Source organism: Lagopus leucura, unplaced genomic scaffold, assembly GCF_019238085.1.
Source record: "Lagopus leucura isolate 7727_CA_CO unplaced genomic scaffold, USGS_WTPT01 Super-Scaffold_100015, whole genome shotgun sequence".
Lineage (NCBI taxonomy): Eukaryota > Metazoa > Chordata > Aves > Galliformes > Phasianidae > Lagopus > Lagopus leucura.
Window position 1 is genome coordinate 10,818,799 of NW_024962269.1, and position 27,015 is coordinate 10,845,813.

Genomic DNA, 27,015 nt, shown 5'->3' on the forward strand with positions numbered 1-27,015 from the left:
GATTTTAAATATCTGAGATTAACAGCATTTGGCTAAAACTCAAAACTGGGATAAATGTAATAAAATCAGATTCATTCCAAACAAACACCTTCAGAGACCATTTGAGATGTGAAAAGGATGGATAAGGGTTTGGTGATGATATGATAATTGTATAAAAACATATTTATATATCCTGAAATAAAATCCTGAGAGCTATGGAAAGCTCTCAGAGCTGAAGAATTAGAGGTCATTTCTATGTGACCCAGAGGCTGAGATGGTATCAGAAATACTTAAGAAGTTTTAGACTGTGAATCTCTGTTTCTCCCTGCCTCCTTCAGACCATTCTTTTCCTTTTGAGGATGCAAGTAATAACTTTTTTTTTTAATGCAACTCCTGGTGTGAAACTTTTAATAGTAAATGGCAAGCTGACAATTTTTGTAGTAGAAGTTTTCTTCTTGTTGAATGTTGGGAGGTCAGTATAAACTGTTAGTAGAGGAGTTCAGTTTAAAAGAATTTCCCCTTTTGGAAAGAACAATTTTTTTTAAGTGGCCCAAACGTCCTCTTTCCTCATTTCCAACAACTGAGTTAATTATGTTTTCATTTCAGAAAGCTCACCACAATCTAAATTAAACATTCTGAAATGTATATATGAACTGTGTGCATGGATCTGAACTGTACTTTTTTCAGATTATTGGTTGACAAGCAGTGAGGTATCCAGACTGAGAAAAACATTTCGAAGTCTTATAAATTCTTATAGACAGAAAAAGCATTTCCTTCACTGATCTACTAACAAATAGCAATAATAACGATTGTCATAATTACAGTGATGGTGAGTATGGTTATTGGCAATTTAATCAAACTTCTCCCAGAAAACAGGAGGAAGTGGGTGGATGACAGCTTAGAAGGATGTTCATTGATCAAGTTGTTCATGGTGGATTAACTCAGGAATGGAGAATTAGATTTTCTTTTAGCTTTATCTGTTGAAAAGACATTGAATATTTGCTTAATTTTATTGCATATGTGCGGCACAACTCGATGACTGCACACAATTTATACAAAAGAATACAGCAAAGCAATAAAATGCCTATTATGTTAATGTTCCCAGCTTGGGAGGAGGACCAAATTCTAATTTGTGGTCTTCTCCAGCTCTGCACTCTCCGCTCCCATATTCCATAGCTCAACCTCTACAAAATTGGCCTTAATGGCTTTACGTTGTGCCAGGGGAGGCTCAAGTTGGATATTAGGAAAAATTTGATTTCAGAAAGAGCGGTGATGGAGTGGCACAGCTGCACAGGGAGGTGTAGGGTCACCATCCCTGGAGGTGCTTAAGAACTGTGGGGATGTGGCACTGAGGGATGTGGCCAGTGGGCACGGTGGGGCTGTGCTGGTTGCCGATTATCTCAGAGGTCTTTCCAGCCTTAATGATCCCATGACTCAACGATTCTAATGAGCTGAGCTCAGATTGAACTGAGAAGTAACAAAAACTTCCATGAAGGGCCTTTTTGAACCCACGGAATGTTTAGGGAGGTTGTTCAACCAGGCAAAGTAGGAGGCTCTCCTTGACTCTCCCTAGACTGAAGGACAAGCTGTATGCAAGTTTATTTCAAGCTTTTACAATTTGTTGGCCATTACAACCTATTTACTTTTTAAGCATAAACCTGAACAATTCTGAGCCAATAGCTTTTAGTTTTGCAAAATTTATAGCTGCCCTGTGCAGACTCTTTAGGAATAACCCATCTGACTTCTTTGGGCTGGTGGGTGGAAAATCACTGATTTGCACTGAAAGACTCCTGGAGAAGCACTGCAGGAGGGGCAGAGTAGCATCCTGAACACGCTGAAGTGAACAGAACTAATCTCCACTAGATATAATGCAGTGAAGAAGCAGTTACAGCTTTAAAACTGCCCGCTTGGGTCCTGGTAGCTACACAGCATGGTGTGACCTAAATTCCTTTCTTCTCCGGCAGATCTGTGCTGGGCTCTGCACTGCTTGGTACCACAGCACTGCTGGAACTTCCTACGCAGGGAAATGTAGACAGATCCCAACCATGTTTTTCTTGTAGTCCTTAGGGCCTTTTCTGTGTGTTTTAGCAGGAAACTTCAGAAGTCCCTGCCATGAAAAATCAACAATTTCTTTGTCTGGGATAAGACTTGTAATGTAAAGTTGGCTCTGTAGCTGCTTCCGTAGCTGTGTGGGTACAGGATTCACCTACATTCACTACACTTTCCACCTGGGAGAAAATGGTACAGCAATACTGAGTCTAATCAGGTATTAAAAACAAAGTGAATTGCGCTTGCTGTAGAATCAGGGGTAAATTACTAGAGCAATGATAGAGCCCTTCTCCTGTTTTAATCCATTTTAATCTCATTGTTGAGTTAATAAAACCTATTGGTTTACTAAATCAATGTAGGGTGTGATTCATTATTATGCGTGCTGGTACAGAGATCCTAATGCAAACTCTCTCTGCTATAGACTGGTGCATCACTGATCCAAAGGAAACTGGCTCCAGGGAAAAATTACCTCTTACCAACTGTCATAGAAAGCTACTTGCTATGGTAAATTTTTGCTTGTGAGAGAGAGATTTTATTTGACTTTGTTGATGTTGACTGCACTTGAGATATTTTTACAAATGATTTAATCTACAAACAGAAAAGATACCTCGCCTTGTTTGAGTTCATATTGGATTCATTTGTGACCATTAGACAAAACAGCCATGTCCTATAATGAAGAGGGATTAGTAGGGAAACAAATATATTTGTTATTTTTATTCCTCCCCCTGCATTTATCAGAACAAGCCTGTGTTTCCAGTTTGCATTTCATTTTCTTTATGGCAACCTGCTGAAGTCGAGGCGTAAGTTAAAGAGACAAATTTACATTAACTCTGATTTTTTGCTGTTTTTCTGTCTCAGATCATATAGTTCCTGCCAACTGTCTTCATTTAGGGGGGTCAATCTGCATTTTGCTAGAGAAACAGATGCAATTTTTTTTCATGCTTTTCCTCCCAGTAATTCTCTGAAGACAATGAAGTTGTATGAACTTAAAGAGTATTCCTCTATTTATACCTTTGCAGATGTTAGAGATTTGACAGAAGCTTTTTATTCTTTGATATCCCTTTTCAGTCTTTCCTTTTTTAAAGTTATTATTATTAATTTTTGTAAAAAGACCTGGAAGAGCATGAAAATACTGCTGGGATATGTACACTGGTTTTCCTGGTCAATAAAATTATCCAGTCTGTCACAGCTCCTGTACACCTGTGCTACATGCAGCCACAAGTCCTTGTATGTAAGAATACATCCCAGGGCGACAAAACCGGGTCTCTCAAGGACTTCATGACAGCTGTGAAGGACTCCAGGTTCTGACACAAGATCGAGTGAGAGCAGCTTAACAAGCCACCAAATATCAGAAGAGTTGAGGCAGCAGTTTGGGCACACATTCTTGGCTTGTTGCAAAGATATAATAATGCAATTTTACTCATCTGACAGTGAAACAAGATGAAGGTACATCGTGTTATTTTGCATTAGCTCCAGGCAAGGATCACATGCATGGACAGGTATGTTCACCCAGCTGATATGCAATAACATATTAAATCTCCATGACCTGATGTTTCATCCAAACGATAAATGTTGATGTTCCTGCCTGAACAGCCTCAAGCTTTCACCACATCAGCCAAAGGAGATTCTTTAGCCAAGGCTGATCAGGGAAAGGTAGATGAAATAATCATAAACAAGTCTACTTAGCGAGCTCCGGCCATACCAGCATGTTTCTGCTGCTCCCAGCACAAAGCTGTTCCTTGTGCACACACTGGAAATGCTCACGTACCCTGGATAGTAAACTTATCTCAGAATACCCCCTTGTGACACCAGCAGCTGGCTGCCACTACTCAGCAGTGGCTGAGCAGCACATGGGTTACAGCTCCTTCCTAGCACAGGGCACTTCCAGCAGGGAACAGACACAAACTGTGTTTTGTGTCATGGCCAGAAGAATCGTCACGTGCAGAGCTTGTAGGCAGAAAACTCATTTTGCTGGCGCAGAACTAAACTCTGGAGTCCTCGTAACACCTGGAGGATTGTTCTTCTTAACCTACTTGCATTTTATTTTGCTCATCTCCTGTTTCCACCTCTGCCACTTGAAACGATAAGTCACAAATCTGTCTAGTAGAGGAATTTCTGCTCCGTCAAATGGCCTCTCTGGGCTTTAGAACTCCATTAATTAGCATCTTTTAAATGGTTGGGTAATATTCGTTTCTCCTTTTCTAAGACATTTCCCCAAGCCCTAATTTTAATAAAGCTGGTGCTCATGAACATTTGAATATTAAAGCCCTTGGTTACAGAAAGACGAAAGATGCATTTCAAAAGACGGCCAAAAAAGGATGACTTAAATGGCTGACATAATTTTGTGTGGATACGTGAGTGTGCATCTGCGAATGTGCAGCGCCTCTGAGAGACAACGCAGTCTTCGAGGCATTTCTGTGTCAGTATCTATAAGGTCAGGATAAGTGCAATTTGGGAGGCGGCTGTGTCTGTCAGGGTAGCAGCAACATCAGGGGCCCCCAGGAAATGTTGTTCAGTGCAATATGTTTAAGTGTGGATGTCAGTTTATTCCAAAGCACACTAGAAAGGGCCCTCTTTGCTTTGTATAGCTGCATGTGCTGTTTTGAGAGGAAAGGTAAGGAGAAAAGTTACCGTATGCTTAAAGGTCTTATCCTGGGAAGGGTGTTCAGTTGTTTTTATTGAGACGATGAAATTGGGGTTTCTTCAGATGGGATTAAGGGAGGTGACTGTACCTCTGTATTAGCGCAGGTGAGGCTGCACTTCGAGTGCTGTGTTCAATGTAGAGCCCCTCACTACAAGAAAGATTTGAGACCCTGGAGTGTGTCCAGAGGACAGTGAAGCTGTGAAGGGTCTGGAGCACAAGTCTGATGGACAGTGGCTGAGGGAACTGGGATGGTTCAGTTTGGAGAAGAGGAGCTCAGGGGTCACTCCCTACAACTGCCTGAAAGGAGATTGTGGTGAGGAAAGGGTTGGCCTCTGCTCCCAGGTAGCAGCGACAGGATGAGAGGGAATGACCTCAAGTTGCAGCAGGGGAAGTTCAGGTTGGATACTGGAAAATTCCTTCTCAGAAAAGTGGTGATGCAGTGGCACAGGCTGCCCACGGAGGCAATGTTCCTGGAGGTGTTCAAGAAAAGCAGAGATGTGACACCGAGGGATGTGGTCAGTGGGCATGGTGGGGGTGGGCTGGAGTTGGACTGGATGATCTTAAGGATCTTCTCTAACTTTAACGATTCTATGATTCGCTGAGACTTTATAACCCTCGGCTGTGGCTGTTGGTACTGAAGAAGGAAGCAGTGTGCCTGATTTTGCACTTTGATGTTTGGGACAATGGCACTAAAACCAGGTAGGTAGGTAATCCTTTTTCTTTTTTGCACTGTCAGATTCAGTTGGTTGTCACTTGCATGGATTTCCTCCCTTGCCAGGGGAGGACCAAGCTTACCAGTGGAGGTGTCAGACCGATTATGTTTTCTGCCGTGTTGATACGTCTTGTCAACTCCGGACAGGGCACAGACTTCTCTCATTCATATCTTACAGGCTAGCAGAGAGGTATCAGATAGCACTGATTTCTGCCTTATCAGAAATCTAAGACTGAGTGATCAGTGAGGTATAAACATCTCTTCAGATACTTCAGCTTGGGCAAGATTTAGAGCAGTATCTTTGCTGAAAGCTTTTGTACACTGTCAAACCTCTCCTAAATCGGAAAGCTGCCTATCAACGTGCCATATTTGCTCAGAAAGCAGCTGTGTTTTCCTGCTAGATGTAATGGAATGGCCATGATTTGTAGCAATTTGTAGCTGTTGTAAAATGATGATAATCTGTTATTCACAGCCCTCCAAAAGTGTGATCATGGGGCTTTGCTGAGCTGTGCCTGCTACCCAAGAGAATATGATATATTAAAATACACTGGGAAAACGATTCTTCTTCAGATTAGATATTAGGAAAAAAATCTTTTCAGAAGGAGTGGTGATGCAGTGGCACAGGCTGCACTGGGAGGTGGTGGAGTCACCATCCCTGGAGGTGCTCAAGAACCGTGGGGATGTGGCACTGAGGGACGTGGTTGGTGGGCATGCTGGGGGTGGGTTGGGGTTGCGCTGGGTGATCTTAAGTGTTCTTTTCCAACCTTAAAGATTTTATGATTCTATGATTCTAATTCACCTGCCAAGCCCCATTCTCACTATCTTCTCTGCTGTGGCCATCGCCAACCCTGACAGCAGTCCAAGGAGAGTTCTTTGAGCTAATTCCATCTGCAGAGCAAAGGACACGCTAGGGATGCTCTTCACCTGTGAAGGAGCTAAGACTCATCCAGAAAGACTCAAGTGGAAGAAATAAATCATTTTTCAATAATATCATTCTCTGTATTTGAGTCAGTGACAGTCTGAGACAACAATTCTGTCTCTTAAACCTTTTCCCTTCTAATGAAAAGGCTTTTCAGGAACAATGAAGCACTGCTACTCTTGCGTAGGAGCAATACTTGATGTGACAAGGATGCGTGTGCTGCACTAAGTCCTGGTCCCCTCTGCCAAATCATGGACCTCTATCAACTTAAACTTAAGGAGGTAACTTAATCCTTTAGGTAACTCTGCTCACGAACAGTCACAGGTCAACACTGTGCAATGATTTGGGAGACAAAAGGCCAGTATCTTGTGTTCAGAGGTCAATATGTTGAATTCAGAGGAACTGTAGCAAAAACATAATGTCAGAGAGCCCTTAGGATTCCATGCTAGACCAAACACCATAAAAATGGCTCCTTGTTGCTGTGCTATTTCCCTCTAATCCACTGAAAACCCAAACAGCGCAGAGATTCTTTCTATAGGAACCTGCAAAAAATGTTCATGTGTGGTCACCAAAACAAAACAAGTAAGAGCTTTGCTTTCCCTTCACCTTGCTTCTTCAAGCTGTCTGTATGATTTGGGCTCATTCTGAAAGGACATTTTGCAATTCAAACTCCAAGTGAAAACAGAAGCTGGGTGAAACAGAAAATGATTCGACTTTGCTGCAAACGAGCCTAAACAGAGTCCATGAATTGGAAGCTACCAGCAAAATGGCTCATGTAGTGGAGGAACTGTTTGGGTAATCTGGCAACAGCCACACTGTGGCCCTTCAGTGACATGTGGATTGCAAACAGACCTACATTTCATTGTCACTTCTTAAGAGGTATCCTATCATCCCTCAACAGTGGACGCAGCAGAGCAGCGATCACTGTGCCTCACTCCTTAAGCTCTGCTTCCTTCCAGCATATCCCACATATGAAGGGCTGATGCAGGAGGTTGAACTTCTCTACCTGAAGTAAAGCAACCAGCTGCCAGGCCGGCTGCTTGGAGGGATGCAACAGCAAATGGAGTGTGACAGCCAAGCATTTTGCTGAGGTTTCGGTAGGGCTTTACCAGCTCCACAGTGCATAGGATGTGCCTTCCTTGTCTTTAGCACACAGGGGTCCTGTGTGCTTCTCTTATATTTTCCTTGTGATTAAAACGTAGGATGTTCTCTTTCAAAAGCACAGCCTTGCCCACACTTGTGTTGCAGAAGAAATCTGATCTTAAAGGACGGGGAAAAAAAAAAAAAAGAATATAATTTTAAATGCTCAAAGCCAAATATTTGCTTTCTCTATCTTATTTCTCAGCATCTGATAAAAGAATTGCCTCGAAGTAGAGACCCTTCTAGGTGAGATGGAGAAGAATACATTTTTTGTCTGGGAGATGCATAATAGGTGAAAGAAATTATTACTGGTTCTAAGCATAGAATAAAACCCAGCTTCAGGCCTCCTTGGCCTGGGATGAAAATATCTTTTCATGATTTGTATGCGCATGGAAGAAAGTGAATCCTTTTCTCTTGTCGTAATTGCATTTTTAGCCACAATTGCCTGTTATCTTTGCATTTCCCACAGGTGGAGATATTGGTTTCCACGGCAGGCTTGCTGTAGCTGTTCATCTCTAAAAACCCTTTGTGATGTTACAAAATGCCAGGCTGCCAAGTAATCAATGTGCTTGGTTTTTTTTTCCTAATGAACACACATGTGCAGGCAGTAATTTGTTTACTCAACGCCTCATGCAGGTTTGCAATTTACTCCAAAAGTGAGCAGCAGAATACGGAGAGAGCAGATTGAGGTTGGGGGAAGAGATGGAGTCCCTTCTCAGGGGCTGCCCCAAACCCATCCATTCACTGCCAGTCCATGACACCTCACTGCAACCACACACATGGGAACCTGATCAACTTTTCCCCATTCAAAGATATTAAACTATGCCTTTCCCGTCTCATTCACAAAGTCTCTTTGACAGAATGGAAATAATTCTAATCACTTACATTTATTTGTCCCTTGCTCTGCACTTTTACTGCAGTCTGATGAAACTGGTTTGGTCAGCTTCCCACTTGTTAATAGGCAGATTCCCTTTCTGATTTTCAGTCACGCACAACACAGCAAGAAAACAGCTCATGGGGGTGATCAAAACACCTCACTGAAACCATTTCTGCTTATTTTGTGTTTTGCAATTATTCTTTTTCCCTTTTTTTTTTTTTTTTCCTTCAGCGCAGTGGAAGTGTTGAGTCAAAATTAGGTTGCCAACATCACTTAAAAATAGATGAATTATTTCAAATCCCACCTCAGCATTAGAATCCATAGGCAGTCTTAGGAAAAAAATAAAAATAAAAATAAAAATAAAAATAAAAATAAAAATAAAAATAAAAATAAAGAAAACATTTCTCCTCTGAAATCAGAACAATTGATATAGTTATTATTTGCTTTACCTAACAAGCCCTGAATTTCAGATTGCTTGCTTGCTTGCTGCTAGAGCTGGTGGATATCAAAAGAGTGCAAGCTAAAACAGGATGCTAGATTGCTGGAGAAAAAAGTATTAATCTGCTTTCCTCTTCTGCTTTGGCCTTAGTCTGTTGGGAGAAGTGTGGAGGTGAAAAGGGCAGGGAAACAATTTCTGGAAACCTCTGCAGTGGCTACAAGTGAACAGCATGAAAACAGGTCTGAAACTCCTTGAAGTATTATTTTATCCCTCTGATAACCTCACTCAAACTGTCTTTCACCTCTTCTTTAGATTCCACTACAAAAGGAAAGGAAGAAAATAGGCCAATGAAGGGGGCTGGGAGAGATCTTTCACACACTTTCTCAGAGATGTGATGGTAACAAAGAGGAACGGACCGATTCCCAGGATAAATGCGGGGCTCTGTGTGTTGTGAAGATCCAGTTTGCACCAGATTTCAACTCCACAAGACCAGAACCACCCTTTTGTTGAGCAGATCTTTGCCCTGATCCCATCCCAGCAGCTAAAGGAAAGCTGACAATACAATGGATGAGATGTCTTGACTTGGTTTCCAAGCAGGGCCAACAAACATCCTTGGGTGGAAAAAGCCATGTTCCTGGGCTCCATAGTGTCCTCCTGCAAGGAGAAGGGAACTGTGACATCAAAATCTTTGCTCCCTTGGGCAGAGACCTATCTACCTGTCACAACTCGATGTGTTTTCAGTGCAGTTTTATGTGATGGACGGTTTGGGCCCCCTACATTTACTGGCCAAAAGTTAATGTGAATGCTCCAGAAATTTGCAGAGGAAATGAAAGCCCAGGATGTTTCTGAAATCTGGGAGACAATTAGTGTGATTTACATCCTTGGCATTACAAGGAGCTTGAAATTTCTTGTGTTCCCATGAAACGTTATTGGAGAAGTGGGGCTTGGGAAAGTTATATTGGCTGAAATACATCAATCAGGATGCTTGTGAATAACGTAGCTGCTAACACAGATGGAAAGCTGATAACAGGCTAAGGGGGTTTCAGATCACGCACAAGGACACACTTTTACAGATGCTGGAACTGCTGAGCTGACTGCTTTTCATTTGAAAACTACTGCTTTGAATGGGCAAGAAATGTCTTTGCTATACTTAGAGGTGGATTAAGAGATGGAAAAAAAAAAAAATAGAAGGGCTACTTCATGTGCCAGCACATGAAGCTGCCTCTGAGTATTGCCAGAAAAGGAGAAATGCACAGCTAAGACTTCTCAAAATCTGGCTCTAATGAGGAGCAGGTGTGAATTTTGCTCAAACGTAGGTTGCAGGATGGCTCCAGGGAAAAGGCAACATATTAATGCAGTAGGAAACGGGAACACAGAGGAGCAGAGAAGTGGGAACCTCTGGACTCCAGCCGTTAAGAATTAATTTGGTGACACATGACAAACTATTCCATGGTCACGCTTCTTAGCCATCAGTCACTCTCATCACGGGGACTGAGGGTGCACGGTTTGGTGGAAGGACTGCTAGAGATTGGGAAGGTCTGAAAAGCACCGGGTGAAGGAAAATGCTGCTTGGCAGAGGGGAGCACATGCATGATGGAAAAGTCTCCAAGCTGGCAGCTCCGGAGCAGAACACAAACATGAAGGAGAGGCAGCCAGAAGTGAGGGATGCTGGTGGAGCTGGGCTAATAAGGGGATTTCCATCTTTATAGATCATTTAGGGAACTAGTCAGCGTGATGATGCCTTTAATTTTTTAAAATACAATTTAACATTTTTGCCCTATATAACCTTCTCTCGCCTCTCCCCAAAGAGAGCATTTCAGTTCACAGTGGTGAGTCACCATGGAGACTACAACCATGTGATGGCAAGACGTGACTCCACACTGCTGCAGCCTCAGAACTTAATTATTTATTAATAGGCTTTTACCCTGGTAGCCTCGAGAGATGCAACATCTTGTTACCAAGGCTGGGAGAGAAACAAGAAATAAAGGCAAAAAAAGGGGGAAAAACAGAAGCAATTACAAATAATTAATTAGAAGCACTATAAACATGCCAGGAAACATGTAACAGGAGTAGAAATTGAACTCAGAAACCTACAGGTCAATATTGTTTGGCTGAGAAAGGTCTGGCAAGGTGGAGGGGGAAGATTCGATATAAGGAAGGTGATGCTTGTGCCCTTGTTTGCAGGGTCAGCTTGTTGGGTACTCCTGCACTCTGACATGGCCCTTAGGGGAAATATGTTGTGCACGTTCTCAACTTGGAAATGAACCCTAACAACAAGATGGGCCTGCTCTATCTTTGAAACCTCGCCATATTTTGATCATCCATACAAGGAATAGGGACCATGGAGACACCAGGACCACGTGGCATTGATGCTGAGTCACAGTTCTGAACTTCAGAGTCTAACGTTCATGCAAACATCTCACTGCCTGAAATGCTGGCTAAAATGAACCTGGCAAATAATGGGTCAAATCACAGCAACGAGTGTCTGTTTACATAAAAAGGTCACGATGCACAGCGAGGCTTTCTCACTTTGCATTTGTTTTAATTGAACAGCTAATCCAACCTCTCATAACAGAGCGTAAGTAAAGGCTGAGGACTTCTTGAGTTGTCTCCTTAGTATCTCTGCACTTCACTTTTCCCATAGACCTCTGTTAGAGTTACAGGGCAGCACTGTACCATATTTTCCGAAGCCTTCTGCCCAGTCTGATTAACCCTGAAATGTTCTTAGAGGTCCCCACAAGTGTGATAATTGGTGACTTGGCACTGCGAGGAGAATGAGACCATGTTAGCATGTTTAGAAGGCTTGTAAGGGGACACCTGTGCCCTCAAGCTAAATATCACATATGACAAGACAGTGGACTGGGCAAGAAAAATGAAAATTATTTCATAAAATGTCTTCAAAGGAAAAAAAAAAAAATCATTAAAACATATATTGCAATCCCAAGCACAACATAAAGCAAATCTAGAAGAACTGCATGGCACAGAGCCAAGCAAATTTAAGGAACAAATCTAGCAAACAATGAAAAGCAACAGCTCTGACCAAAAACAACCATTAAATGTTAAATGCTGCTCTTGTAACTGACAACACCAACAACTTTAAAGGGCTGTTTTACTAGCATGCCTATGTGTGCGTGGGGAATAGATAGTCTGTCAAAGGGTTGGCTGTAAATTTATATTTCTTTCTTTCTTTTTGGATTTTTTAATTCCTTTACTACTTCGTGGCAATTGAAGGATAAATCCAGAGCCCAACTAATTAGCCTCAACGAGACTGGAGCACTTTGCACAAGGCCCACGTGGGCATGAAGGGCTGTAGGCACCAAGTAACTCTCTGGAGCAGAGTGGGGAGTGAGGATAGGGCAGTGTGAGAAGTGATTTTCTCTTGTCCTGAGCATCCTGAGCTAAAACACTCATTCATGGTGTGGGAAGAAGGACTTCACTTCTTCACTCTTTTCTTATCCTCTCATCCATCCCCAAGAACCCCTAAGTCTCTATGTTTGCCCCTGCAGTGAACTCAGTGGTGTATTTAATCATCCTTCCCCATCCCTCAGCAGGTTTTTTGGGAACATCTCCTACAAGCTGTTGTGTTCTTCCACACTTGCCAGACTACACTCTAATCATACTTAGTACTGCAAGATTAACCTGTCATTAAAAATATAATTGTTCTTCAATTTGCACTTCTTTCTTAAACGGATGTTGAGCAGAGCTCCAAAGTCCTGGCTGGAACTTTGCTGCAAAGCCTCTGGCAACAAAAAAAGCTTATTATTTGCAAAAGAGAGGATCCTAATTGGAAAATATGATGGAGAGAAAATAGTGAATCCCCAGTAATCTCCTTCCAAAATGATAATGCACGTGGCATAATGAATATTAATGCATCGTATTTATGAAATGGGGACACTGGAAAGTGCAAGATAAGATTTCCTTCTCTGTGCATTGTACTTGGCAAATAACACTCCACAGAGTCACGTTCACCCAGCAGAGTCATTCTGCACACTTCTGTCACATGGATAAAACTGAACTGCTGCTAAACAAAAATGCACCCACAAATTCCTATATCTGTGGCATTACAGTGACCAGCATCCCACCTCTGGTGCACCCTACCCACCAGCCTCCACCTGATTGTTAACTGTCATATAAGCAACACACTGTTCACACAGCCCTTCCCATCCCCATAAAGCCAGGAGGGCTCATGAACAAAAAACATGCAGATGTTCTGGTTTCCACTATTGCTTAACAGTAGGCATCAGCCCGAGTGATCTTGGAGAGAGGGAGATGTTTCATCTCTATTAACAACATAATTAATGATGTTAACATTAACAACATAGCTGCACATTAAAGTCAGATTTGTCATCCCTTCCTGGCCAGCGTCATTCTATTCCTTCTCAAGACCCTGGAAGTACCTTATGTGAGAGAGTAGGTGTCAACCTAAAAAGTCAAGAGCTCATAATCTAGCCCTTAATTATTCAGATATTAAACACTAAGAAGTGCCCAAGTACCTCCTGAAGTCCTTGGAGGAGGTGCTGTTACCCAAGGATCCCTGCACTGGTTAAATTCTCCCTTCCAGCACTGTAACCAGAGTACATAAAATTTTCTAGGACAACTGCCTCTCCCTTAAGTACAGTCATTACCTGTTCTGGCAGACTTCTTTGTAATTTAACTTTTTAGACTTCAAAAATAATTCCCAGAGAATTGAAGTTTATTGGGGAGAATTACCCTTTTATTTACTTGCTCATTCCCACACTAATATCTTCCTGCTATCTGCTTCCTTTGGAATCAAGTGGTTAACGTAGTTGCTGTGTAGAAATGTAGATTTCCCCTGGCACTCCTTGGAGTGAAGAAAGCATAATTTCAGACGTTTTCCTCTTTAGGTAATGCATCTGCCAGTGCTATCTCAATATTTCTATGGGACAAATGAGACTGACAGCCTGGGAGAGCAGCAAAGGAAGAGCCATCCTAGTGATAAAAGCTCTGTCTGGGTCTCCAGGGATGTGCACTCAGCTATGGCCACAGTCTCAGTGTGCAACCTTAAGGAAACCACTTAGTTTACTCATTCTTTAGTAATCTACCTGTCAAGCATTTGACTTCCCTTCCACTCCTTCTCTACCACGTTACAAGCTCTTAGGTGCAGCCTGTATCTCATCCTGTCATGTTATTTAGCAGAAGGAACACCGGTCTTTGCAGGAGACTTTAGAAGCTGGAGTTGAGGTAACAATAGCATCGACAACGAGAAATAGCATCCTCAGAACTACAAAGGTGATTCCCTGAGTTCTGATTTCAGCCCACGCAATCCCCACAGAGAATCAAAATGTCGTAATCATCACGTGGTCCCACCAGGATTACAGAACAACGATTAATCTGCCAAATACTTCCCCAGTTAGCACTCCTAAGATGACAGTTTGAAGTGAGGGGTGGCTTTGAGGCCATCCTAGATCTTTGAGAGGGTTGAGCACGGAGTGTGATGCCAAGTCATGTGCTGTAGCTCTAACCCTTATCCCTGTAACTTCTGACAAAATAACCTGCTGCTTGGAGCCTACAGCACAGGCAAGACCAGCTTTGATTTCATCCCTGACTGAGCATTGTACACACAACACAGTGACACACATCTCATGGGGAAAAGGAGATGTATCCCACTGCAATAGCTTTGGGATGAGCTTCCTTCATTTTAGCCCCAGTGAATGCTAGGATTTGCATCTACACGTGTTATTTCAGAAAGAATCTAGCACTGTGAGAATAAGCTTCCCCAGGCTACCCAGAAACTTCAGCTACTACCATTCAGGACAATATATATGGAATAATTATTTTAATCAGGAGATGTGTTAGAAATAGGACATGTGCAGCTGTCGTGTGGTTCCCTGCACATCCTGGAATGGCTGCTTGAAAAAGTGGATTAAAACTGTAGGTGGAAGGGTAGTTGCCATGGAAACTGCATCATTGGAGGCTTCATTTAAATCTTTTCTTCTTTCTGATAATTTTCTACCCATTTTACCACTCTGGCCTTGGACCACTCCACCTTGGGCCACATGTGCCCCTATCAAACTGTCAGTGATGCTGCAAGCCAGGAGTTGGGGATAGTAAGACAAAACACAGGAAAGCAGTGCTGAGATTGCAGTATTTTGTGGGGGTCAGGAGACAAGCTGAGTTCACTTTAGGCTCAGAGGTCAACCAAATGACCCCAAGACGTAGGAAGGACAGATTCTTTCTGTGCTAGCACTGACAAAAGCCACGTCAGCCCTTGCTGTGAGCACACTGCTCTGGGGTACCAGAGCCATCTCAGGCATTCCTGCCTAGAAGACCCGTGCCCTCTGCACAAGGAGCAGTGGACACGTGCCTAGCTGCTCATGGACTCATGGCGTTCTGGGAGTGGGAAAGAAATGGTGTTTTTTGAGCAGCCAGATGCCATTTTAAAATAAGAGGAGGATATAAGAGAGGTCATCTCCAGGGCAGCAGCCTCGAGCAGAGCAAGCACCACCAGCCAACATTTTCCATGAGAACATGTTTGTGCTGAGGACTAACTGAAATTAAGTGCCTTGGCATATCTCTCTGACAATGAAATAAACCTGAATTAAGCCAGCTACTGAGATGAAAGTGCAACACAATCACGTCCCTGGGGCTGGTGTGGAGCATGAAGTGTGTTTTCTGCAGCTGGAAACGGACAGGGGAGCGGGGTTGGACTAAGCAGATTCACCCAATGTGAAGTGAAATAAAACACGGAGGGCAGGTAGCTTACCGTGCTTCTGGAGGAAGGTGCTAGCTGGCCTCTGGCATTCACAGGGTCACACTTTGAAGTCTCTAATGCGAGAACCTTTCAGTGTTTCTCTGAACCTCGCCAGATTCCTGTGCAGTAATTCCGTTTCAGACTCGAAGAGAGGGATAATTGTTGTGCAGAGACTTCCCAGAGGACTTGAGGACAGCTTGCTTTGCAATGTAGCAAACCAAGGAGAGAACCTAAAACTTCACTTCTCGGTCTCCTCGTCTGCTCCGTGGAGCTGATTCCTCCTGACACCACGGGCTGTACAAACATGTTACCAGCTTTGTCTGGCTGTTCTGCATTTCACAGCTGCCACTTCAGGGCTCTGCTGTAGTGCTACATCAGGGCATGGAGGTGGCTTTCCAGATTTCTTCATGTCTGCGATGGAAGCCTTGGCAGAATCTGATGAAAAATGAAGAAATTAAAGGATAGGAGTGAAATCCACTTACTTTCACAACCGTAATGCAATCAGTTTTTCACTCCTTATTTTTACAGTGATCCTTGCTCTTTGTGACAGCTCCACTACTTCATTAATATCATGTATTCTGGCATTATCTGCACAGCCTCTGACAGGTCAGCTGGCTTTTCTGGGATTATTCATAGAGGTAGGAAGCCTGAAGGTTCATTCTGCATATGCTGAAGCACAGGGTTTGTAACAACCCTTAAGCCTCACTATTCACCGCAGGGATTTGGCTGATGAATTTGCTTGCTCAAGGGGGCAAATTCCAAATGCTATGAGATAAATCATTTTATTAGCTAATTTGTTTATTCCTTTCCTCCTTTCAGGAGGGGCTGGGGTTGAGGGGAGTTCATGTTGGTCTAGCATTCCTGAAAATGGCAGTCCTTTTGCCAGCATAGAACATAGCCCTTCACAACGTAGATCTTCAACTCTGTGTCCAGCACAGTACCCATTCTAGTCATACATTCAAGATGATACCATAAAGAAACATAAGCCTGCTTTTACCATGAGCTTTTTGCATGCTCCAAAACCAGGTATGGCAGTTAGAAAAGCAACTATAGGAAAATCACCCAAAACCAACCTAAATCAAGCTAAACCTCCAAAACTTCCCAAATGGCTCAATTTGCACTGAGAACAGATGTATAACACAGCTTTGAGAGAGCATCCTGCTTGACTTATCTCCATGGCGCTCTGCACAAGAGTAGGTGTTTCGGTACCCTCTCTGGGACCCCACTCTGAGTCCCACTGTTGCTTTACATTCTCATCCTTTCCAGAGTCCCTTAGCTCTCTCCTCCTGCAGGGTGTATTGTGGGCCAGGGCCACACAGACCATTAGGTCTATAGTCCCTCTCTTGGCTTCAAAATCTCTGACTTGCCAATGCTTAGTCAGTGTAGCTAATGGTTCTGATACTGGCATCCTCGTGGTGCTGTGTTATTGGTTCAGTACGTTATCTTAACCTGCAGTTTGTGCTGAGAATAATTTTCCTTAACCACATGGCTGATTTTCATCTCCTCTTCATGGTACAGCACTACACAGGTGAGTGAAACTGCCACCAAGAAGTCTGGTGCAGCATTAAAGAAAATATCCTGAAAGGTTATTATCAGCATTTTCCTTGCATATTATTGTTCTGTAATTAAGCAATACGCGTGGCTTGAAAATCCTTGACAAATCTTAACATGATTTATAGGGATCATTTGTTTTAACTTTTTGCTAAATGGCAGCAGATTTGGAGCTTTTATTATAAATTGTTTTCATTTAGACTTTAACCATCCTCTAGCCTCTGGGTAGAGCACTTATTTGCTGCATGTCATTTTTTATCATTTAGGTGCTGGACCTAAAACAAAAATAGAATGGAAGAACAGTCCCAGCAGAGAGAAGAAAATGAGAGAGGCAGAGGGGTGAAGAGAAAAAAAGAGTAAAGGAAGAATCACACTGGGTGACTGATCCTCCAAAGAGCGAGCTGGAGAAATGGTGGGTGGGAATGGGGGCTTAAATTATCTTTAGATTAACTCCAGTTTCGACTGTTTTCCCCCAAATACCCAGAGAGCTCCAGTGCATCCAAACAATGTTCGCAAACTCCAAGAGCTTAATGAGCTCCATCTAGGTCATTATTCAGATAAAAAAACAAACAAACAACACAAACAAATCAACTTTCCAGAAGGTGCTTCTTTTGTTGTTGTTTTTAGCACTTTTCTACCCATTATTCTAGGTTTTGGAGAAAAACCAAAACCACGTGGTTTGAGAAACCAATCAAACCATATGAAAACTGAACAATTGGGACTAACGAACCTGAAAACGATCGGTCCAAATTATTCAGTAAATATAGCACTTAAGAGTAATGAAGCTACTTACGCAGCACTGGGACTGGTTTCAGAGCTATTTGCCAACCAGACAGCAGTCTAAACTTGAAGCAAACGCTGGGCCTGATTCATCACTTTGTTTTCTATCCCCACATGGCTCCGGTGACTGTATCGCAGAGTAATGAGTCAACTTCATTACTCGAGATGTGCAGTCCCTCTGCTCACACTCAACCTGCTGCTTCCTCTTCACAGAGGTCTGGCAGAACTAAGTTGGATGTTATGCAAAATTTAACAGCTTCCACTAGATTTTAGCGGGTGCAAGAAGAGCTTGGTGGTACACAGGAACAGGAGCAGAATCACTGCGCAGCAGTGTTTTGACCTGATTATGAACATTTTTCTGCTGTTTCCTCGCCATGCCTCTGTTTTTTCTCCCAATACTTCCCATCCTATGGTCTTGGATTTATCTGAGGAGCAGAAGGACAATGATGAAGCTGGCTTGGCTTTGCAGGGTTGTCTCTGCATTGTGTCTTTACAGTGCTCCTCAGAGACCTCTGGCAGGAGGAACATCTTCAGTTGAGCGTCCTGGGCAGGAGGACATCTTCAGATCTACAGAAGTAACTCCAGAGCATGAGACCACCAGAAAAAACAGGTTTTTCCTCACACCATCTTCAGATTTTCCCCATGCAAATAAAAATAGAACTGAAATCAGAATTGCATGTTTCGATGCTGATTTGATACTGGAAACTTCAAATTCAGCATCAATTGAGATGATTATATTCTGTGAAGACTGTTTAACTGTTCTCAATACTAGCAGTATCTGATAATAATAACAGTGATTTGTCTGTGTTGGCGGCAGTGGGAGGAAGGCTGGATGGCAGATATGAACAACTCAGACTCCCAGTTCATAGAATCATTTGAGTTGAAAGGGACCCTTAAAGGCCATCTGGTCCAATTCCCCTGCAGTGAACAGGGACGCCCACAGCTTGATCAGGCGCTCAGAGCCCCGTCCAGCCTGACCTTGAATGTCTCCAAAGATGGGTCATCTGCCAGTTGACTTATGTGAAAGTGCAGCCAACAAGATGAACTCTGCATGGATGAGAACAGTGGGGAATGGATATGTAAGGGAGAGGTCAACCACAAGGAGTGTCAACCCCAAAATACTGAACCTCTTCTGGAAGGGGAATGGTTGGAGCTCTGTTTTCATGAGTCAGAAACCTCCTTGCCAGTTGCCTGCACGCCACATCCGTAATACTGGAGTGAGGATGTGGAAGGATTTATAAGCATAGAGGGTGATAATCTAGTTTAGTGTGACAAATAGGCCCATGAGCAGGACAGTCACTGGCTCACCACAGACGTCACTTGGAGAGCCTCCAGCCTTCCAGTGCCGGAGGCGCTGGCTTCCTTCCCAGCACTTCCCTCTACTCGCAGCCCTCCAGTGAGTTTTCATCACTTCAGCCTCTTCCAAAACAATGACCCCGATGTACTTAACACAAGGTGTTCTCAAGATAGCCATGATGCTTAGCAATGTGTTCAGGTGCCAAACATCAGTTAGGAATTTAGATGGTGCATTGCTTTCTTTACCGCCTCTCCATGTCTTTTCCCTCCTCTTCTCTTCCTCCCTCTCTGTCATCCTTCTACAGAAGCTTGAGATGAAGTTAGAGGCTGTTCTCCACTCACTTCTCTACCCCTACTACTAACTGTATAATAACCAGCAACACATCAGCTTCTCTGTCAGCTAGTTTACCCTTCTGTGAAATGGGGATGGTATTTGCTCCTCCTGCTGTAGCTTGAGGCTTGGCATCTGAAATTTTTCAATCATGCCTTGGAAGAGAGTTTCAATACCCCTTGCACCAGATGCTTGCCTTTATCCACTCCAGATAAGGTGGGCTGAGGTGATCTCATGATTTCAGGAGTATCTTCAAAGAGGCCTCAACCCAAAATGTTACAGCAAGGAGAACTTACTGAGCTGTTTTTTTTTTTTTTTTTTCCTGATAAGCAGCAGCATCAGGATGTGCTGAGGTGAGCAGCCAGGTGTCCTTCCAAAGTGCAGAATCATTTTGCTTGAGTACTGTAGGTAAAACCAGGTAATCATCTGCACCTGCAGGAAAGGTGTGCACAGATGACACTGATAGATAGTAATCTCCACTAATACATGTAACACACCCTGATGTGTTGTATCCCAGAGTAAGTGCTTTCTGATTATGCCTGAAAACTCAGCTATTGCATTCTCTGAATCACTGCAGTCCAGCTCTCATACAGAAATCATTAGCTTATGGAAATGCTTTCTTTTCTACCAGCAGATGAAGCCATATGCTCATCCAGAGGCAATTACTCTTCTAATACAAGTTCTATAATAACCTTAAACAGTACAGAATAGCATAATAGTTTGCTTTAATAAATACTCTGGAGTACTTTAGCTGCACTGTAAAATGGCCTCACAAAATCCTGTTTCAGTTTCTTCATCTTCCAGTCTCTTTGCAATGACCCCCATTCTTCTGGCCAAGACTTTTTTCTTTTTTCTTTTTTCTTTCTTTTTTTTTTTTTTTTTTTTTTGCTGTGGGGTTTTGCTGTGACATCCAAATAGCGGTGTTTTGAATCACAGATGTGAGAAATTAAGAATTCTTTTAAACGACCTTTCATCATATGTTGGAACCAAGTATCTGTCAGGGTAAAATCAATGATAGCTCCCAGAACTGAAAGAAAATGCCCCAGACTTAATACACTCCATGCACAGCCACCACGGCTCTATCTGAAAGGAAGCTAATAGAGTGACTGGTTCTGTGAGTTACCAATTTTTGAAATAAACCTGTTGCTAAAATGCTAAAGAACAGTGTAATGCTTTTCATTACAACAAAAGCAGGACTCCTGCTTCTTTGCCTTCGTGGAGCCATTAACTATCGCTCTCAGCTCTTGAAATCTGCACACCTGTGCGTGCTAACAGAGAGAGAATGAAACCATCTCCTTCCTTTCCTCGCTCCTGTGGGAATGTGTATGATAAGCAAAATGCTGAGTGACCAGGACAGATAGGAACTGAAGAAGCATGTCCCTGTGCTGGGACTTAAGCATCCTGTTGCCGGTTTTGTGAGGCTGAAAGGAAAGGTGGGTGACCCTCTAGTCTGTTCTAATTTATTTACATATTTCAGGTGGGCCCAAGGTTTCTGTTTCCATCTCCTCTTCCCTGCGTGCTGTGAATCAGGCAGCGAAGCTGGGAAGGATCCTGTGGCTGACAAGAGCTGTTATTTAACATGAAATGACTCATGCGAGAACCGAACTTCTTTGGGGACCATCTGAGTGATATCCACCCCACGCAGACTGTGTGCAGATGCAACCTTTGCCCCATGGAACTGCCCGGGTCGGGCACCCTTGGTTCACAACAACTTTGTTCTCAGTCCCTCTGTGAGGAACAGGGCACAGCAGGACTGCCACCTGCATAGCAACCAGAGAACACCGAAGGAAAAGGCAGAAAGACATTTCTTCTCTCTCTCCCAGGTCCTGTGATGTGATCCATCCAGAATACATAACACTCCCTGTGTCCAAGAGGAAAGTGCAACCAAAAACCACCCGGAGACATAAATATTGTGGCTGCAGCTCATTTAACTAGTATGTAGATGGACAAAACAGCAACAGCATTACATATAATGCAGGAACATTAAAGAAAATATACTACTTGCTGGAAAGCATAGTGCTGCTCTCCATCTGCCTTATCACTGGATTCCAATGGTTGGGTGCCCGCAGACCTTTTGCATTAAATTTTACATTGATTTTTATGACTAGTTATTACATCTAATGTCTGAGTGCTCCAACTGCTCTGTCTCCTCCCCGGTGTGGTATGAAACAAAGTTCATGGCAGAGGTATAATGGATGGTTCGGGCCAACTCCAAAAGTGGGGGTTTATCAGGTAATTATTTGGGGGGAGTCAGAAAATGTGTTTTTTTATGTCAATATATAAAAACTCCATTAAGTTTGGAAAGAGCCAAAACATGTCATACCATGGGTTCCCAGTGCTTATTACTTTAGCCCCATTCCTCGTTCCTCCTTCTCACTTCCAGAGCAGTGTTTCTAGGCCTCCGCTCTGTTGAGAGGAGGTCTATTCCAGTTTCCTGTCATTCACAGCCCAAGGAGAAAACTAGTTGGATCCTCCTTTACATTCCTTCTTGGAGCACCTGTAGGTAGTAGGATGGATAATGGCAGATCCAGGCTTCTTAGCAGCCAGAAAGCCCAAAGTCTACAAAGCTCCTTTTAAAAGCTATGAGACTTTCAAACCCATCAGTGCTAAAGCAGCGTTAGTACAGCCTTTGGTAAAGATGTGCTAATACTCTGTGCACCCTGGGACATTATTCACAGCAAAGGCAACTCTTGATGCTGGCCTTGAGAGGAACTCCACTCTCACTAGCAAGGGCTAGAAGAGGTTGGGTATGCATAGGCCAGCTCCTGCCCATGGTGATGCAGTGGCACAGCTGCCCAAGGAGGTGGTGGGGTCACCAACCGTGGAAGTGTTCAAGAACTGTGGGGATGTGGCACTGAGGGATGTGGTCAGTGGGCATGGTAGGGGTAGGCTGATGGCTGGACTGGGTGATTTAGTGCTCCTTTCCAATCCTAATGATTATGATTTGCACCTTTCACTGTTTTTTTTTTTGTTTTTTTTTTTAAACCTGCACCACAAAACAATAATTATAATTAACAAATAAAAGTTGTTACACTGTGGTAGTTCAGGTTTGAGGGGGAAGCAGTGTCATTTGGCTGTGGCAGAGGAAATTGTGTCTTTTCTGTATATCTCATTTATATCTATCTAAGAGGAGCTGAGCCCATTGTCTCAAAATTGCTTTGAGATGGGACAGGTTGAGCAGGCTGTGGATGCATGAGCTATTAGAGCTATTAGTGATGGTGATGTTAGACAGTATCGCCTGTCGGTCTGCTTTACAGTTATAAATGTGGATCATTTAAAATACAATAAGGGGCCAGATGCTCAACTACTGTCTGACATCTATCTACTAGGTTGTTGCTGCTGCAGATTTAGCATAAGTCAGTGTCTTTCCAGGGCAGATAAATATTAAATTTTTGTTGGTGGTGGTGGTTTTGAGATCCAATCCATGTCCATGACATCTGGACTCATTCATAGAATCATTTAGAATCATAGAATGGCTTTGGTTGGAAGAAATTTTTAAGATCATCCAGTTCCAACCCCCTGCCATGGACTGGCTGCCCCCCACCAGATCAGGCTGCCCAAGGCCCATCCAAGCTGTCCTTGTCGGGTTGCATCTCATTGGGATGATACTTGATTGTGTATACATTGTCCTGAGCTTGCAAATGGGGATTGGAAAGCAGGGTCCAAAACCATAAAACTGCACATCTTCAAGGAATGCTTCCTTGTTCAAAAACAGAAAGTTTAGGTCAATTTTTTCCAATGTGCCATGGACCAAGTAATCCATTTTTTTCGCCTGGCTGGATGCCTTACCTCAGCAAAATGCCAGTTCAACATGTGTTAAAGAAGATGAAGAGCTCTATGAACCACAGTCCTTAGGTTCACGTCACCTACACGCCTGTATAATGTCTCTGGACCAGCTGCTGAACATTATCTGTGGCTTCTAATCCTCTAATTTCAGAGTTCTTTTGTGCAGATTATTGCTAAAAACTTCATGTAATTAATATCAATTATTTAGATTTGCAGTTTAATCAGTGTCAGATATTTCTCAGCTCAGAAAGCAGCATTATTCCTGTTGCTATTATTACTAATTGCTAGTCTCGGTCACCCAAATAGATGATAACAGATACAAATGTAGAGCCAGTTAATACTAGGACTGTGCATGACACTAGCTGACAAAAGCCAGGAAATTCACAGGAACCTCATTTTCATTCTCCTTGCTTTGCCTGAATCTGTCCAGCCTGATAAATCTCGTCTCTCTGTACCTTCTACGTCCCTTTGTTGCCAGGTAGCTGGTGGATTCAATTTAGTTTATTGTCAAACCATTCTCAATAAATACACATTTGAATACTACATTTACTCACATAAACGATGCCATGCTCCTCCTTTTCCTACTCCAGATCACTCTCGAACCTGGACTACAACACTCATACCGTTTCATTTTAAAATGCTGTCAGCTGTGCTTTCTGGACACAAACTGCAGTCACATAACAGTCAATATGTGTCCATGGTCATCATGTTGGCACATACAGCAACGTTTTTTCCAGTGGACTACAAAGCCAGGTGGATGCTAGTCCCTGACCTAAGTGCTAAGGGAAAGATGTCACAGGCAAATCTAAATGTGGTTTGCCTAAGAAGGTGCAAATTTCGATGGTTGGACTAGATGATCTTAGGGGTCTTTTCCAACATTAATGAGTCCATGATTCTATGAACCTGATGCTGGCAGCTCTGGGATTGGAACTAACATCTTGTTCAGTTCTTAGACTCAAACTGCCCCCCGCCTTACCAGCTCTCTCTCTTAGGATGCCTGGTACCAGGCTGTCCAAACACTGTAGAATTAACCCTGGCAGATGTAACCAAACATTTGAGATGAGGAAGCTCGTAGAGAGAGACCTTGTGCCCTGGAAAATGGGAATGAGCATCTTGGACTGTGCAGCTTCACAGAATTATAGAACTACAGAATGGCTTAGGCTTAGGAAGAGACCTTAAAGATCATCTAACTCCAAGCCCTGCTGTTGGCAGGGCTGCCAATCTCTAGATCAGGTGCCCAGGACCCTATAGCTTACCTTGGGTAAACAGGACCACAGCACAGAGGGGGAAGGAGATGAACATTAGTCACTGCCAGCAGATTCCCAGGGTTTCAGTGTTGTCTGGGCTGCACCTGGACGCAAAATAAAAATGTATTTCTGAAAGAGGACTAGGGAAGCTGTAAATGCTTGTATTCTGGTAAATATTGAGGCCAAGAAGGCATAGGTTAGTAGGGCAATAATTGCATAAGGTGTTGGGTTATGCACGGCTTAAAGCAGAATGTTTAGATGCCTGACTTCTCCCCAGATGAGTTTGCCCTTTTCAGCTTTTTTTGTTTCACTGATATTTTCCATGCAATTCAGTCATTTACAAGTATCTCATGTTAGAAATCCTTTGCTTTACTGATGTTAAGAAATTCCAGAAGCAATTTCATGGAAAAATTCGACAGTCCACATATGCTGCAGCAAGGGCGAAAATGCTGTTATGTGGTGAGGAAGCGATCCTGTATCAGAAATAAGGTTTTCTCTGTATCTCATCTACCCACATTTGGCCAAGCTAAAAGCAGCAGAAGAGACAGTACAAAGCACATGGTGTGTCACAGTGCTTATATTTCCAGTGAACTACCTTCAGACAGAGTGGTAAATTGTAATTGTGGCGTGGTTTAATTTACAAGCACTTGATTTTATGGCCTTAACACCCGCTCAATGCAATATCTTGCATGTAATGAAGAACTTCATTCATCTCTCAAAGGGACAGTATCTTAGAGTGAGTTAGATGCTAAACTCCTACTCAAGTGTCCAGAATGCTTTGGAAAGTCAATAGGAGAACAACTGATAGTTTGCATCTTGAGGTGTTCCCTGAGCAACAGGATATATAAATACATACACATGTTCAGAGCATATCATGCACACCCAGCAACCAGAGCTATAGTGACTGCTGGCACTCAGATATGGGATATTAGACATAGCCAAATGTTGTTATTCCAGGCCATGACTGCGATGCACAGAGTGGAAGGATCCTGGCTTGCATTTAGTAAGGCACAGGAAAGGTTCTACTGGTGGGACCCATTGGCTTTTTTTCTTGACTCCACATAACATTGATCTCCATTTTATGCAAATGCATGCATAAAAATTTAAGTGTTTTCATTTAGAAAAAAAGAATAGTGAAAAAAAACACACACAAAAACAAAAGAGAGAGAGAAAATCACAGTCCAAGTGAAGTGTTTATAATAAACCTATCATTTTGGAGGGAGAGAATGTGGCATTCTGCAATTTTTAAGAGAGCATCAGCTAAAAGCTATGCATCATTCTCTTAAAATGTTAATGTCCCATTTCTAACTGAACAAACAAACCTCTACAAGTTGTATGCAACTAGTACTAATGAATCAGAGTGCAGACTGGGAAAAAAAAGAACCAGCTTCTGACTGCAAAAAAAAAAAAGCACCTTCCAAAAGAAACAAAAAAAGTCATTATTTAAAAATTGCTCCATTAATATGTCGCAAACAAAGGGCTGTAAGCTTGAAAGGACCAAACAGCTTTTAGTTCAGAGTACTGGATTTGCAGCAAGATTATAAACAAGATCCTCAGCACACCCGTCACACAGAGCATGCGTTATTAAAACATTCAGAAGCCTTTTACCCATTTACCATTTCCTTGAGATGCTTTTGTTTTGCCTCCCTAATGTATTTACAATGAGCATGCAGTCTCCACATGGTTTAGCATCCAAATCAAAGACGTGATGGAGGCAGACAGCTGCATTTCATGTCTCGGTTTTATGAGTTTCACTGAGTTCCTCGTGCAACAAAACCCATTGCAAAGATCAAGATAATGCAAGATCTGATCTCATATATGCTCATGTCGAGTGCAATGTCAGATGAAGACTCCAGGCTATTTTCATCATCCGAGTGCTGAAGTTTATTATCTGTAATATATTCCTGCCTAGGAGAGCTAAACAAGGTCGTGTTAGACACTAAAGAGCCACCCGGAGTTCTTGCCCTCAGGAAGAGCAAAATTGGACAAAACCAGTGGAAGGTGGGAGAAGGCAGAGAGGAACTGATTCATTAAGGCATGCAGAGCAGGTTAGTGGTACTGCAGCAAGTCAGTGTGCATTGAGTTAGTAGCACTGTCCTGGTGACAGTGGCTTCAAAAGTCATGCTGAGTTCTGGCACAGCATTTTTGGGGCAGCAAAGTGCTTGTGATTTGCTTTTCCAACAGCGCAGCTCTGGGAAGCTTGTATGACTGGATCTCCCTCAACAGAGAGATCTGAAGGACTGCCTGAGCATCATTCTTGAGCACACTGCCTTCCCTCTGCTGCTTCCGAGGGCGGAAACATCCATGGGATGGCAGCACTTAGTCCTGCCCGTGCTGCTGAGAAACCTCCAGCCAGCTCTAGGAGGCTGATTGGCTCCTGCTATGCCTGGTGAACAGCATGCTTATAGATGTAGCTGGCCTGAGGACAGCTGATTCCTGTTTCTCACGTGAGCTTCAGCCTCTCTTCTTTTTTTTCCCCCCATGAATAGGCAAGTTCACTGTCAATGTCACTTTTGAGCTGGTTGGTTTCAGCGAGAGCTCCCTGAACGCTGT

General features: G+C 43.0%; 1 protein-coding gene across 5 annotated transcripts in view; it reads right to left on the minus strand.

The window, feature by feature from the left end:
• AGBL1 (AGBL carboxypeptidase 1) overlaps window positions 1-27,015 on the minus strand; it is a 489,727-nt gene that overhangs the window by 104,537 nt on the left and 358,175 nt on the right. For 2 of the 5 annotated variants that reach the window (XR_006179786.1, XR_006179787.1), the window contains one exon: window positions 24,485-24,566. Coding sequence is in view for 1 of the 5 variants with exons in the window: in XM_042875615.1 (XP_042731549.1) it covers window positions 24,521-24,566 (46 nt within the window). In the remaining 4 variants the exon portion in view is untranslated. Of the gene's footprint in view, window positions 1-15,483; window positions 15,907-19,585; window positions 19,862-24,471; window positions 24,567-27,015 lie in introns of those variants that run through there. The other 3 variants (XR_006179785.1, XM_042875615.1, XR_006179788.1) reach the window with 3 other exon arrangements.